Source organism: Coregonus clupeaformis, chromosome 33 (genome assembly GCF_020615455.1).
Source record: "Coregonus clupeaformis isolate EN_2021a chromosome 33, ASM2061545v1, whole genome shotgun sequence".
In the NCBI taxonomy this organism is placed as follows: domain Eukaryota; kingdom Metazoa; phylum Chordata; class Actinopteri; order Salmoniformes; family Salmonidae; genus Coregonus; species Coregonus clupeaformis.
This window is the reverse complement of record NC_059224.1, coordinates 5,963,660-5,980,502: the sequence shown is the minus strand read 5'-3', so window position 1 is coordinate 5,980,502 and position 16,843 is coordinate 5,963,660. Positions and strand designations below refer to the sequence as shown.

The following is a 16,843-nucleotide window of genomic DNA, read 5'->3' as shown; positions in this document are numbered from 1 at the left end:
TGTTACATATTATGTTAATATTATGTTAAAACATTTTTTAAATACCTACCATTAAATCGGCACCATGCCTACCAAGATTATTGCATACAATCAGAGAATCTGATCACATTTTAATTTTAAGAGAAATTCCCCATGCATTCCGCGATGGATGGTAAACCTAGGAACCAACAACTGCGGTAACGTTTCCGCCCGTGCACTTATAATATACGTCATTTGAAGGCTTGTTTTGTAGGAAGTGAACGTTTTAGCATAGCTAGAAAGCAAGCTAAATGCTTCTTTTGTAAAATAATAACGGTATTTGTTACTTAATAGCTTGTGAAGCGTGATTTAGCCATTTATAACGGTTGCCATAAGGTGAGTTGGCAGAAATGAATCGAATGATTTTTGTTTCATAGCTACATTTGTGGGTAGCTAACGTTAGCTAGCTAGCTTAGCTAGCTCTGTTTCAAAAGTAACCAGCCTCCCTTGTTGGCTAGCTAGCTAGCTAATGTTATTCTGTTGGATATTATTTGGTAACGCTTCATTTTAAGGGGTCCTTATTACAATGTAATTACATGTGTAACTACACTGTAACAAGTATAGTAGTTGATCGTAATAACTCATAGTTACACTGTAATAACACGATGTAACTGGTGGTAATTGCAGTCTGTAATTACAGAGGTTTAACAACAAATAAATGATTGTTACCATGTTTGTTACAAATGAACAAGTTTCCACTAAATTCACCAAATTAGTGTCTAGTTTCTTCTCAGCTGCATCCGATTCAGTAATAACTGTCACAAGGTTGTAATCTCTTGTGGACAAATGCGCTGGGTGTCGCGAGATTTAAAAAATGTGAGGCTCAATAGGATCTAATTACCTACCCGTGAATGCGCACACTTCAAAATCTCCACTCAATGTTGTTGCTAACATTTGCCCCCAAAAAGTATACCATCTGGGTTAACATGGTCGAGTTTACAAAAACAGATCAGATATAGATAGGTCAACCTCACTGACTGGGGTCTACAATACGGGTGTCATCCCAGATGGCGGCAGGTAGCCTAGTGGTTAGCCAGTAACCGAAAGATTGCTGGTACGAATCCCCGAGCCGACTGTGAAAAATCTGCCAATGTGCCCTTCAGCAAGACACTTAACCCTGTAAGTCACGCTGGATAAGAGTGTCTGCAATATGATTTAAAATTATAATAACTCATAATGAATGCGTATGTTACCCATTATGATAAACCCATAAGTACAACACAGAGTACATGATATATCTGCATAAGTACAATGTAATTACTAGTTGTTACACAGGATTTAGCTAGTTAAAATGAAGTGTATCTTGAGGGGCACTTGTAATTAACGTGTACTTATACACTGAGTGTACAAAACATTAGGAACACCTGCGCTTTTCATGACTGACCAGGTGAATCCAGGTGAAAGTTATAATCCCTTATTTATGTCACTTGTAAATCGACTTAAATCAGTGTAGATCAAGAGGAGGAGACGGGTTAAAGAAGGATTTTTAAGCCTTGAGACAATTGAGACATGCATTGTGTATGTGTGCCATTCAGAGGGTGAATGGCCAAGACAAGAGATTTAAGTGCCTTTGAACTGAGTATTGTAGTAGGTGCCAGGCACACTGGTTTGAGTGTGTCAAGAACTGCACCACTGCTGGGTTTTTCGCGCTCAACAGTTTCTTGTGTGTATCAAGAATGGTCCACCACCCAAAGGACATCCAGCCAACTTGACACAACTGTGGGAAGCATTGGAGTCAACATGGGCCAGCATCCCTGCGGAACGCTTTTGACACCTTGTAGAGTCCATGACCTAACTAATTGAGGCTGTTCTGAGGGCAAAAGGGAGTGCAACTCAATATTAGGAAGTTGTTCCTAATGGTCCTGACAACCTGGTCCTTATTTTAAGGCTTCTGGAAGTGCCATCCAAGTGGGAGGGTAAACACACTAGTACACCACAGAGGACATGTGATATCTGCATATGTACAATGTAATTACTCGGTGTTACACAGGATTTAGCTAGTTAAAATGAAGTGTATGTTGGTGTACTTACTTGTAATTATTGGGTACCTACAAAGTGTGTTACCCATTCTGACAATCTAATCGTCCAAATTAGAAAATAAACACACTAATACACCACAGAGTACATATATGTAGTATCTGCATAAGTACAAGGTTGTCACTAGATGTTACACAGGATTTAGCTATTTAAAGTGAAGTGTAACTTTATAGTTACCTATGAGCAATTTCTATATAATTACTTATTACTCCTTACCAAGAGAAAATACCTACGAACAAAAGATGAGCTTCTACTTATGTTAACTTTATTGCAACATGTAAAAAGACCTTAAGTTCCTTACAAAATAGTAAGGATTGTTATTGTTAGATTAATTACATGATTAATTAGATTAAACAAAGATAAATGCCTACTCAATAACATAAAAATAACTATTTTAGTGGTGGCTCAAATCTGTAGCTATAGTATGGTGAGTAGCCTAGATAGCTAATTTAGAAAATGTTGATTGTCTTTTTCTTCCCTTTCTAACATTACAATTAGGCCTCACAATGGAAATCGACAACTCTGTCTCTGACTTCATCTGTTTCTTTGTTGTAAGCATTTTCCCATCCTGGAGTCTGAGACCTTGTGGGAATATGCATGACAATTTACATTACCCCTAGTTACAGTATCATCGTCATGATTTCTATAGTTTAGGCATATAGCTAGCTAGGCATAGTTAGCTACCTAGCTAGTTGTTGTATTATCCAGCTAACAATAATAATGTTTGCTAACACTAATTAGTTAGTTAGTGTTTAGCTACATTGAAAAGGAACTAACGTTACTCATAGTGTGTTGACACAAGTTAGTAGCTAGCTAGCTAATGTTGACATGATGGGTGTCTCTCACGTAATACCCTGAGAACAAGGTCCAGGGAAGATAAGACCATTGAGCCCAGCTAACATTAGCTGGCTAGTTAGCTAGTGAGTAGCGACCATAGCATATTTGCTAGCTAGCTAGTCAAGGTTAGAAAACTAGCTAGCTAGCGTGCTAACTAATCCCAAAAAACAGAGTCCATGGAATGTCTATTCTGTAGATGGTAACTAGCTAGCCTAAGTGGTAGGCCCAACAAAATCGCCAGCTACCATTTGCTAGCTAGCTAATGTTAGCTAGCTAGCCAACACTAGGCTAGCTAGCAAATGCTAGCTAACTACCTATGCTAAATCGTCCAGCAGAATTAATGTATTCCAAAAAGTAAAACAAATTGCATGGAAAACGTACTTTCTCTGTACTGACGTTTTTAACCTACAACACTTTGTATCTTTTGCAGCAATCTTTCACGTCTGGATTTTGTACACTGACCTTCTTGATCCCGTTCTATGCGCACTGTATCAACACGTGGGCACGTACTTGGTCGTTGTTATTTTGAGCGTATTGCGCAGATGGATAGATCTTGCAATGATGTACAGTATATATAAATCATTGAGATCTTGACATGATGCCTTAATTCCTGGGATAAATAAATAATTGCTCCAATGCATCCCATCCCAAAGTGAGAATGTTCCTCAACAGTGAAACCCTTGCAAGGTTACATGATGGAATAAGAGTTTGCCTTATGACCATTTAAAGTTAATTTATAAACCATTATTCAACTAAGCATAATAGGCTTAGAATTTGGCAAGCATAAATGACTATCTCACAACTTTAAACGTAACTTTGTATTAATGTGTCTAAAAATGTTTAATTGACGGTTAATAACCTTTTACTGCAGTGGGCTTAATCAAGGTCACATAGAGTGTTTCTTGGTAATCTTAAACGTACTTTGAAACAAAAGTATACACCTCACACACATGGTTATGGGCATTAAAGAAAAAAAGACGCCTGTACCATGTCAGATATTTTTGTTAAGACGTTTTTGCCATCGGGTGTGGGCATTATCTGACTCCAGAGCCCTTTATTGCAGAGTTGTGTCAATGAGGTGGTTGGTTTTCAATTGGCTAACCCTTATCATGTGGTTTGTGCAGGCTGAAATATGGTGCATTGGGAAGATATCGGAAACTTGAACATTTGTAACAAGCATGGTAACAAGTTACCACCAGTTACATGTTGTTATTACAGTGTAACTATGAATTATTACAATTAATTACAATACTTGTTACAGTGTAATGACATATGTAATTACACTGTAATAAGGACCCCTTAGTTTACATACACTATAATACATAACAATATTTGTAAATGACTAAATGATTTGTTCACTACAGATGTTGCCCTCCCATATTGGCAGCTGGGATGTGCCACGGTGGAACTAGAATGATGTTAGTGGACACAATGCTAGCCAGGCAACATGGACCACAGGAGGCCTTTGGTGTTATGGAGAAGACACCACAGGGCAGGAATTATCAGTGTGTCACATGCTTGAAATATTTTTCCGCCCCATCCAAACTACAGAGGCACATCCTTTCACACACAGGACAACGACCATTTGGGTGTCACCTCTGTGAAAAGGCATTTCGGCAACTAGCACATCTGAAACTCCATCTTAACACACATCTTTATCCAAAACAAACTGAACAGAAGAAGATGAATGTAAAGTCTAGCTTGCATCCAAGTGGATATGAAAATACCCCTCCTGTAAAGATAGAGAACTCAAAAGCATGTTTGCAGACAGGCTCCTTGGATGCAGTCGGTGCAGAGGACACATTGGAGGTAAACATCAGGCCTACTGCACCTGTCCACAGAGTTGAGGAAAACTCTCTCTGTTCCTCTCACTGTATCGCTGAAGTCTATCCCCCACACTCCGAGTTCGAGAGGTTTGAGAAGCACCACACAAAAGAGGAGGTACTGAGGAACCACGATGACTGGAGTGAACCTGAGAAACAGACACTGGATGAGGATAGATCCTCCGTAGATGAAACCGTGGACAAACATACAAAAATAATTGAGAATTCAAACTCTCATAAATGCCCTGAGTGCTTTAAGTGCTTCAGCGCCCCGTCCAAATTAAAGCGGCACTGCCTGATTCACACAGGCCAGAAACCATTTCAGTGCTACCTATGCCGGCGTGCTTTTAGGCAGCTAGCCCATCTAAAGGTACACTACAGCATTCACTCAGGGGCCGCCAAGTCTAGAAACTCCTCACTTCCACAACAAAGTCTAAAATCTTTCTCCCAACCCCAGAGGTCAAAAACCTGGCCAAGGAACTATCCATGTAACATGTGTGGCAGGAAATTTAAACAGAAGAGACATTTGATAGTTCACCAGCGAACTCATCAAGTTCCAGAGACTGCTGTGCACCCTGATAGGTTAGATAATACGAGTAAGGCCTACCTTCCACCTCACACTGACCATGCTTCACAAGTAGATCTCTCAAACTCTGAAAATGCTATAGCGTACAACACAGAGCTGAATGAAAAGAGTCAAATACATGTTGTTGAAGGTTTAGACAACTTATCTGAAGAATGGCATAACAGTGCAAAGCATGCGTCACAGGACATTGACCTCGCTCGCCCCTCAGACAGAAACAATAAGTCATCTGTGTCTAATCGCACTGAACGTACAAACACAGGTAAGTTAAGGGAAAATCTGTGCATGCTATGCCTGAAGAAATTTGACTATCCCTCCAAACTCTCCCGACATCTATTGGTCCACATGGACATCAAGCCGTTCGGATGCACCGTCTGTAGTAAGTCTTTCAGACAGCTCTGCCACTTACAGAATCACATGAAAGCCCACCATGTAAAAAGCAACAATGTTGTGAGAAGCATAGAAGATGCTCCCAACCAACCAGGGGTTATTCTATTAAAGGACACGTCTGTTTCTGAGGTGAGGAGAAATCAAAGTGAACATTTAGACCAAGTTTCTCAACCTCAGGAAGCCAGCAGAGACCTCAGTGAAGTTGGTTGTTTCCTAAGCCAGTATGTTCTACCTGTCAGACCTACCTTCAGTCATTGCTCCACTGACAGTCTCTACAACTATGGTGCTCAACAACCTGCATGGAACACCAGTGGGAAGCTGCCACCTGGATTGGACTGTGATACAGTAAACAGTAAGTCTTCAGCGGACCCAGTGTCTCTCAGACAAGGATATAACACAGACTACACAAATACCAGTGATGTGTTTGACAGCGCACCAACACACCATTCACTAATAGGCATTACTAAACAAAGGAGTTGCATCTTTCAAAACAAACCCACAATCCATGGCAGAGGGCGTTATTGTTGCCCAGTTTGTTCAAAGCGCTTTGATGCTCCATCCAAGCTACAGCGACATTCCCTGATCCATACAGGACAGAGGTCCTATCAGTGCCCCACTTGTCCCAAAACATTCCGACAAAAAGCTCATCTGAAAGTGCACCAGTCTGTTCATGAACAAGGAAGAGAGGCTAAACCCTCTACTAGTCATAGTGAAGACCGAGAGACCAAGTCTTTCTCAAGACCAAAAAGGACCCCGTCTTCAAATGAAAAGGACGTAGTCTTCTGTAATAGGAGTCAAAAGACATCAAGTGGCAGTGATCTCTCTGCTGTCCCTCCAACTCAATCCGACTGCCCCCTGACAAACAACGTTAACAGCCAACCACCGCCTTCTGTTGCACCTAGGAAATCGGGGGGGTACCAGTGCATGGCCTGTCTGAAGAAGTTTGACTATCCTTCTAAACTCTCCCGACATCTATTGGTCCACATGGGCATCAAGCCTTTCAGATGTACCGTCTGTAGTAAGTCCTTCAGACAGCTCTGCCACCTACAGTCTCACATGAAGGTCCACAATAGTAAGACCACAATGCATGAGGATGGTCAACAGAAGAACATCAACTTGGCTCAACTGGACAACATTCCCCCTGAGGGTGGGGTTGTTTCGGAGGGACACATCTTTGTAGCAAGTCTTCATCAAGATGAACCAGGCCCAAGTCAAACTTTTGGAAATGACGTACAAAATAGTCATGGTGGTGAATCCTACACTCACTACTCTTTAACAGAAAGCACAAACCAATCAACAGAAATCATCAGAAAACATGAAACAACCCCAACCCCTGAACAGTTGGAAGACATTAAAAGCATGAAGTCAGAAAATAACTGCCTAGTGGAGCAGAAATGTATCTCGCCTCCTCAACTGGCAAAGAGCACTTGGAATATTGCGGAAGAGAAACATGTGGACAAGTTTCCCTCAGATGAATATTATGGGCAGCAAAACCACCCCCAGCTTCCCAACTGGTTAAACCCCTATCCATATCACCAAGAAACCACAAATAACAAACAGACATATCCAATTGCTACTCACCGTGTTCCTTACCTGGAGGAACCAGGACCCAGCCATAGTGACCAACCGGAAATACCAGGTGATGTGAATCACAAGTTAAATCTATATCAATCCCCTTTAGAATCTTCTAGCACTAATTCACAATATGGAGCTAAAGAGGAGGAAAGGTCAGAGGTTGGGCTTAGGTCAGAGGTTGGGCTTAGGTCAGAGTTTAATATTACATACAAGTCAGAACCTCCCAACGACCTTCACGTCTGCTCAGACTGTAGTCAGTGTTTTACCACCAAGGGGAAACTGAATCATCACAGGTGTTCTTCGAGACATTCAGTTGAAGAGAGGCAGGCGAGCTCATATCGTTGCGCTATCTGTTTCAAAAGCTTCGAGGCGCCTTCGAAATTGAAAAGACACTATGTTATCCACACAGGCCAAAGGCCATTTCACTGTACAGTGTGTGGAAAGTCTTTCACCCAGGCAGGCCATTTGAAGACACACCTGCAAATCCACAGGTAAAAGACTTGGAACATTCACCTACTGTATAACGACTCTAATCACAGATCTCCACACACTCGTATCTTACATATATTTACCATTCTCCTCTACTCTCCAACATTAGCGTTTTGGATTGCAGAATATACCTTTTTATGATGTTTATTTTTGTGCCTTTCTATTCTGTCTTATTGTCTTGAAGTGGCTTTTATAGATGGTGTTATATGGTTTACTGAGTTTGTACTATACAGTAATGTACTTGTGGTGTATTCATTGGTTTTAACAATCTGCCTATTTACAGTGTGATAATACATGTTTATGTGTTGCCTACATTATGAATATGTAAATATGACCAGTCGGTACTCCTGTTTCACACACATGAAGTATACGCTAATACAAATGTGTCTTTAGTGCAATACTCTGGCTGGCCATGTCATTATGGTGCTAGGTGGTTATAACTGAAACAATGTACATTTTGGGTAGGACTTGTTTTTGGCACTGAGGTAGGCATAATTTCTTTTGATCACCACCATCAGATACAACTGTTACTTGGCAAGTCATTTCATTGTGGTTTGCAGTACCACCTGTTCACACAAGATGGCACCATGTCTATGTGTTTTGGTTTGTTGAGAGGGAGAGAGAGAGTAGAGAGAGAAGGGGAGAGAGAGTAGAGAGAGAGAGAGGGGGAGAGAGAGAGTAGAGAGAGAAGGGGAGAGAGAGAGAGGGGGAGAGAGAGTAGAGAGAGAGAGAGGGGGAGAGAGAGAGACTTCTAATGGCCGATGTTATTCGTGGGACACTTCAGTGTGAAATAAAGTAGTTTTTACATGGTACACAAAATACTGAGTTAGGTTTTATGTGAATTATTGATGTTTTCTGCTCACATGCAGGGTTATAAATTAGACATTTTCTGTTTGACATTTAGATACAACATCTTACTGATTTATGAATGTGTACTCATTGGGAGTTTTCAAACTGTCTTTAATCCTGATGTAAAGGTTCTGAAAAATGTTGAGGATCTTAAAGAGTAGACTACCTAAGCTGGCAGTTCATGACAAGATAAAAATCTCATTGACCTGTTACGGATTTGCGGAGTACGGATTACGGGGATTATTTTTCTCCTAAAACCATTCAAGATTCAAGCTGTTTCTTCTTTAAGAGTTTCACAAGATGTTATATTATGTGAAGTATATTATATTGTATGCAGTTCTACTGTATATGCAAATACATCGGAGCAGTTTTGTCCAAGTGTGTTACAGTAGTTAATTGATGTAAGGATAAATCAATATTGCTTGTGGGTGAGTTTTTGAATGTGAAAAAATGTCAAAGGGATGTTCTTCATTGTTTGCACTCCCTGCCATCACGCTATGGGGATGTGGGGAGTCATTCATTCATTATGTACATCTAAATTAAAATCTCCATAAATGAAACGTTTTGGTCTTTACTGAGGGCCCCCCTCAAAAAAATTAAATCCCAATTATAGTAATGGATCAGGTCAGATATTTTTGGAGTTCCCTGTCCACGTAAAAATATCTCAAAAAGCCTCAATGTGTTGGCTAGGTGTAATTGACCAACAGCTTAAAACATAGAAGATGCTACCCTGAACCATGGCCTTACCCTCACCCTGACAGAATGGTTTTAGTTGCTGGAAGACACAGTTGGACATTATGTGCGTCTTCCTGTTGCTCAGCGCAGAGGCAACAGAACGTCATATTTTATAGGTCAGGTTGTGATTACAGGGCAGTGTATTAATCTCTGACATGTCTCTGGTGTGCAGACATGGGATCTAATCCTACCAGTAGTAGGCAGTCCTGACCTGTTGCTACCTCATGTCCCCATTTGATTGGATTAGGTAGTTTTACAGTAGACTGAGACCTCCAACCCAATAGAGATTTGTTAGGATTTGATAGATCATAACAATTAATGTAACTTTTATAGCACTATTCATTACATAAATAATCTCAAAGCAACAACAACAAAAACCAAGCAATTGAAAAAAATAATTGGCTAATCATCATGGGGCCGATTCAGACATAGGAAATGTATGCCTTTCCTACGCACGCCGTTCCTATGCACTTCTCAGTAGTTGGTATTCAGACTTACCTTATGCAGGTGCGTAACGGGCTTTGCAGATGCGGGCTGAATACATTTCGGCCACTGAAAACCCTCCCACTTGCTGGCCAACAGATTTTCTCATGGAGTTCTCATTCATTTATCTTAAGCCATCCCTTTAAATACAGTGTACAGACTAACTGGACAGTTTTATCTCCATCTCTTCATTCAAAGACTCAATCATGGACACTCTTACTGACAGCTGTGGCTGCTTTGCGTGATGTATTGTTGTCGCTACCTTCTTGCCCTTTGCGCTGTTGTCTGTGCCCAATAATGTTTATACCATGTTTTGTGCTGCTACATTTACATTTACATTTTAATAATTTAGCAGACACTCTTATCCAGAGCGACTTACAGGAGCAATTAGGGTTAAGTGCCTTGCTTAAGGGCAAATCGACAGATTTTTCACCTAGTCGGCTCGGGGATTAGAACCAGCGACCTTTCGGTAACTGGCACAACACTCTTAACCACTAAGCTACCTGCCGCCCATGTTGTGCTGCTGCCATGTTGTGCTGCTGCCATGTTGTGTTGCTACCATGTTGTTGTCATGTTGTGTTGCTACCATGCTGTGTTGTCATGTTGTGTTGCTACCATGCTGTGTTGTCGTGTTGCTGCCATGCTATGTTGTTGTCTTAGGTCTCTCTTTATGTCGTGTTGTGGTGTCGCTCTTGTCGTGATGTGTGCTTTGTTCTATATATATATGTTTTTTTTATCCCAGCCCCCGGCCCCGCAGGAGGCCTTTTGCCTTTTGGTAGGCCGTCATTGTAAATAAGAATTTGTTCTTAACTGACTTGCCTAGTTAAATAAAGGTAAAATAAGAAAAAAAAAATAGAATACATCAAGAGAAAGGCTTCAGAATATTAGGGATCAATGAAAGGAAGCCATCTAAATATATGCATATTCGTCTCCGTTTCATCACCAACTGGTGTAGCCCTTTCCTGCAGTCAAATGAGCTCATGGATGGAATGTTATTAACATTTTTCATAATGAATAACCGATTTTTTTTAATAACGCCGAAAATCCAGTGTTTCTATGTCAAACAGTTTTGTTATATTTCAGTCTTCTGTGATGTATATGAAGTTTAATATTGGGATGCAAACAAAAAATGTAAGACATTTCAACTCTATATCTGACATGGTACAGGTGTCTTCTTTTTTTTTAAGCCCATAACCATGTGTGTGAGGTGTATACTTTGGTTTTAAAGTAGATTTGTTTAAGACTACCAAGAAACTATGTGTGGCCCTGATTTAGCCCACTGCAGTAAAAGGTCAAAATTACTCAGATTTTGTAGATTATTTAGGCACATTTAAAGTTTAGGAAAGTATATTTGACTCATAAAAAAACCAGTTTGGAGAGCCTATACGCACAAAATATATTGATGAATAAAAAATACAGTGGTTTGATTCATCCTGAAAGTTGTCATATTCAAGTTCAAACCATGAAATATTGGAAGGTGAAAAAAGCGTACAATTGGGGTTGAACAATAGGCTAGTTCTATGAATCTACCCTAATCATCACTAATCGTGGAACTGTAATGACAACGGTCCAGTCATCGTGAACCGTGCGCCAGGCTCCAGGCTTAAACTGCTACAGTATGTGTGGTCTGAGTTCCATAATGATTCAAATAAACTACATGTCCCAAATGATTACTCATCGTTAGCCTAATATGATCCACTATTGCTAGCGACCCTCAGAAACAACTACATGGACGTGACAGAAATAGAAAGGTAAAAGGAATGGAATGATGCAAAACGTAGGCTCCAAATTACACTAGAGTTACAGTTATAAATGTATGTAGGTATTACTGACGTGGCTCCCGATAGTGGCTAATATTTAACATGATACAAATTGTCAAATAAAACGGAGAAAAGCCTGGGCATATAATTATAACATTAGAAACCGCATAAATCAACTTGATAGGTTTGGCCTTACAGAAGCCTATAGCTTGGGGTCTCCACATTTCATCCCTGCAAATTATGAGGGCATAGAATTAGAAATGTTAATAAAGGCACAGCTATTTATAGCCTACATCACTGTGGAAAAGGGGCCGCAATACATGTCATGTTGCAATGATTTTTAGTTTGTTTCCATATGACTGGTTTCACATTTGTCTCCAGGGATCATAAGGAAAAATCTCTAAAACAATTGCTATGTGTATTTACAATCCCCTTCTCCAAAGGTATTACTCATTTACCTAGCTCTTATCATTAGATATTATCTCATTTATAAAATACAGTACATTGAGAATGCTGAATATTTCTATAGAAAAATGAAAGTATATGCTTTTTTCCATTTGGAACCGGTAGGTTCGCTCAACCTTAATTTTAAGTCCTTCATGTTTACACAGTTACCAGTTAATGTCTGACAGTCTTCATATAAAGACGGGAGTACCAACCAACCAACCAAATCGCAGGTTCTCCCATCCTGTTCCCATCAGCCATTAGCCTAGCAGCGCTGCATGAGGCTCCAAGACGGTTCTAAAATAGCCTTAGTCGGATGTGAAAGGGGGACTTATGTATTTATTATGAGCCCAGAAAAAAATGTCACTCTGGCAGCATCAGCGGTAGGCAGGTGGATGGCTCTGTGGGCTGTGGGTTCAGATGAAGTGCACTGCTCAGCAGGTCTGAAACCACGTTGGGGTTTAAACAGTGCCGATGATGTCAAAACCCCTGGGGTGGCTGAATCTTAAAGCTTGATCCCTTTTTTGTTAACATGTGAAGCGATGTGAAGCTCGGTGCTCATGGCCCTCTAATCTCAAACATTAAATATGCAGACAGGAGAACCATGCCTCTGTGATTATTTTACTTAGAGGAACTGTTAAATAGTCTCACACTGGGCTGTGTGTGTGTGTGTGTGTGTGTGTTTGTGTGTTTGTGTGTGTGTGTCAGAGAGGTACTTTTAAGAACTAGAGTGTGAATCAGAATTTTTAAAGATGGGGTTAGAGCCGAAATGTGTGTTTCAGTGACTCAGCTACCCGTTGTGTGTTGCGAGGAACATAATTGTCTCTGTGAAACATGTCCTCTATCTACCCAGTGTGTCTCCAACAAAGACTCCTAGTTAAGTCAATGGACATCCAAGCATTATATAGCCTGTAAGAAACGTTCTTGTACGTCACGACCCAATCAGTTTTTGTAAGAAGTGTTGACATGCTGAATGCACCGAGGTATCTGTTTAAACTACTAGCACACAGCTCGGACACCCATCCATACCCCACAAGACATGCCACCAGAGGTCTCATCACAATCCCCAAGTCCAGAACAGACTATGGGAGGCACACAGTACTACATAGAGCCATGACTACATGGAACTCTATTCCACATCAGATAACTGATGCAAGCAGTAGAATCAGATTTTAAAAAACAGATAAAAATACACCTTATGGAACAGCGGGGATGTGAAGAGACACACACAGGCACAGACACACATACACATGATAAGACACGTACTCTACACACACGTACACATGGATTTTGTATTGTAGATATGTGGTAGTAGAGTAGTGGCCTGAGGGAACACACTTAATGTGTTGTGAAAAGTGTTATGAAATGTAATATCATGTAATATTAATGTTGCTGGACCCCAGGAAGAGTAGCTGCTGCCTTGGCAGGAACTAATGGACCCCAGGAAGAGTAGCTGCTGCCTTGGCAGGAACTAATGGACCCCAGGAAGAGTAGCTGCTGCCTTGGCAGGAACTAATGGACCCCAGGAAGAGTAGCTGCTGCCTTGGTAGGAACTAATGGACCCCAGGAAGAGTAGCTGCTGCCTTGGCAGGAACTAATGGACCCCAGGAAGAGTAGCTGCTGCCTTGGCAGGAACTAATGGACCCCAGGAAGAGTAGCTGCTGCTTTAGCAGGAACTAATGGACCCCAGGAAGAGTAGCTGCTGCCTTGGTAGGAACTAATGGACCCCAGGAAGAGTAGCTGCTGCCTTGGCAGGAACTAATGGACCCCAGGAAGAGTAGCTGCTGCCTTGGCAGGAACTAATGGACCCTAGGAAGAGTAGCTGTTGCCTTGGCAGCAGCTAATGGGGATCCTTAATAAATACAAATACAAATCAGTGTCTGACGTACCTCCCATCCCGACTAACCTTGTCCCAGTGCCCAGTCCCTGAACCCTAAGCCTGAACATGGATGAAGTTTCACACCCAGACAGTCCTTACATCAGGGCCTCCCCTCTCAGCCTCTCCCACAGCGGAGCTCCAGCGTGGGGCCTCTGTTTTTATATTTGTGTAGTAGGTATTTGTCTCTGTGAAACTTCATCCCCAGGAACAGGATGAGAATGAGAGGCATTTCTAAGGGTATTTCGGAAGGGGCTTGGGGGGCCATGAGCTTGGGCTTGGGGGTCTTTGGTTTCAAGGCCACTGCAGCCACCTAGTAGAGAAATGTGTCACCGTGTTAGTGATGGACTGTGGCCAACTCATAACTTATCCCCATCATCACCAAAGTGGGTTATGTTTGGAGGGCTTCTTGCTTGCTAACCATGTTGCTCATTACCATACCGAGCCCTCCTATAGGTCAGTGTGCCAAGTGGGGCTCTTTAATTATGTTAATGACTCATTTATAAGCCTACTATACAGCATGCCATCAATTAAAGCCAAAAAGCCTACACTATAATTTTTTTTTTTTTAATAAACACCCACAAATCTAGTTGTTTCAACTAATTCTTTTTTTTGTTCCAAAGCCTTTTTTTTTTGTTTACTCAACTTTTCATTCAAAGTGTTACCTGAACAAAACAAAAAAATACATTGGCCCAAACTTCGCTCTAACTTGAGAAAACGTTTGAAATAATTCAGTCATTTTAAAATGTGTTTGCTCAACTTGTCTCATACAGTATGTTCATTCAACAATAAATTATTATTTGGGCACCTTAACTAAAAAAGGCTGTGCAACTGGTTACACACACAGTGTTTTTAACATAATCTTTTCAGCTACATATTGGACACACATTGACATACATGATTACATTGTGCATGTTCATTTATACAGTTATTACTATTATTCAACATGTCCTCCCCTGGGATTTGAACTCACAATCTCTTGGTTGATGTTATTCTGATCTTCCTGCTACGCCACCATGTCTGGAGGTGTTATGGTGTGGGGGTGCTTTGCGGGTGACACTGTCTGTGATTTATTTAGAATTCAAGGCACACTTAACCAGCATGGCTACTACAGCATTCTGCAGCGATACGCCATCCCATCTGGGCTTTGTAGGACTATCATTTGTTTATTTATTTATTATTCTAATTTACAATGTAGAAAATAGTAAAAAAAAAAAAAAAACCCTTGAATGAGTAGGTGTTCTAAAACTTTTGACCGGTAGTGTACATGTATGAGACAATTTGAGCAAACACATCATTTTAAATATTCTGAATTTGCCTACATTTTCTCATGTAACACTTTAACCAAAACGTTGAGTAAACAACAACTAAAAAAGGTTGTGGAAACAGTTACTTAATAATCTTTTTTTTTTTTTTTTTACTGTGTACTGCAATACAAATCAGATTTAAACATGTACTCTGAAAACAAATATCATATCTCTTTAGAAATATTTGTCTTTCTATGGTGATGTTTTCCATATGTCCCATCTACAGTATAATTGGAGAAAAAGGTAGAAATGTAAGACCTATGTTCTTGTGAACATGTCAACTCATGTCAACCTGAATACAAAAATCATGGACGATTACTAAACATATCTCCCTGTATGAATGATTCTTATATAATGTGATGGTGTCTTCACTCAAAATGAATCCATCTCAGGTTTCAGTTTGCATTTAAAGAGACATGCAATGCCTAGACAGAAATGCTTTGTAGTAGGTGTAGTAGGTTTTAAGGGAAATAATTACCTCTCAGCATACTGTACTATCCCTTCCCTACACACCTCCCTTCCCAACACCCTCCCACCTCTCTCTGTCAGAAGTGCTCCTCCTCTGCCTGTCCAAGTAGGGAATTGCCTTCCACTTTGCGGTCTTTGGCAGATAACTTACCAAACTAGGCCTGTCCGGTGTCAGAGCCCCTCTCCTTCTGAATCATTCCTACCGTCTGTCTGCCTGCACAGGGGCTGGCAGCTGCTGGTAGAGAGGTCCATAACCCCCCAGGTTCTCCTGTCTCTGTCACTCTAGTCTAGTACTCCACAGCAGCTGCCCCAGAGGAGTACCCCCACCAACACCTCCCCCACACACAAAGGCACACAGAGACAGACACCACCACCACTCTGACCTTCAGCCACAGTTGACAGCAGCAGGACACTGAAGGAAGCAAACAATAAGAAGACAGGTGATCATTGCTAGGGTCTGTTTATTTTCACACAAACACAATCAAGAACCTCCATACAGGACCATACACTCTGGTTTGAACGAACAAACACACAATCACAGTAGCACAAATAACTCAAGTCTTCTTTAAAGTAGCCTGTGGGCCAGTGAAGACCCCCTACACATAGAAGTTATATTTCTCATAATACTGCACAATCTGTTTCATGAAAGATCATTCATCAGGAGGAAATGCACCCGTTATGTGTCTGTAAGGCTTGAGGGTTGTGTCTCAGTAAAAGAGAGAGCAAGAGAGAGAGATGGGTGAGAGAGAGAGAGAGAGAGAGAGAGAGAGAGAGAGAGAGAGAGATGGGTGAGAGAGAGAGAGAGAGAGAGAGAGAGAGAGCGAGCAAGAAGAGAGAGATGGGCAAGAGAGAGAGAGAGAGAGAGAGAGCGAGCGAGCAAGAAGAGAGAGATGGGCAAGAGAGAGAGAGAGAGAGAGAGAGGGGCAAAGAGAAATAGAGGGGTTATAGGGAGAGAGAGAGAACATTGAGAGAGACAGATCGAAACACAAGAGGGAGAGAGAGCGAGAAAGAAAGAGGGAGAGAGAAAGAGAGAGAAAGAGGGAGAGAGAGAGAAAGAGAGAGAGAGAAAGAGGGAGAGAGAGAGAGGGGGAGAGAGAAAGAGAGAGAGAGAGAGAGAAAGAAAGAGGGAGAGAGAGAGAAAGAGAGAGAGAGAGGGGGGAGAGAGGGAG

General features: G+C 41.2%; 1 protein-coding gene across 1 annotated transcript; it reads left to right on the top strand.

The window, feature by feature from the left end:
- Positions 1 to 227: 227 nt before the first annotated feature.
- LOC121548561 (zinc finger protein 770) lies at positions 228 to 8,421 on the top strand. Its single transcript, XM_041860033.2, has 2 exons — positions 228 to 354; positions 4,257 to 8,421. The coding sequence occupies exon 2, from the start codon at positions 4,285 to 4,287 to the stop codon at positions 7,756 to 7,758; it is 3,474 nt and encodes a 1,157-aa protein (XP_041715967.2). The 5' UTR covers positions 228 to 354; positions 4,257 to 4,284; the 3' UTR covers positions 7,759 to 8,421.
- Positions 8,422 to 16,843: the final 8,422 nt, after the last annotated feature.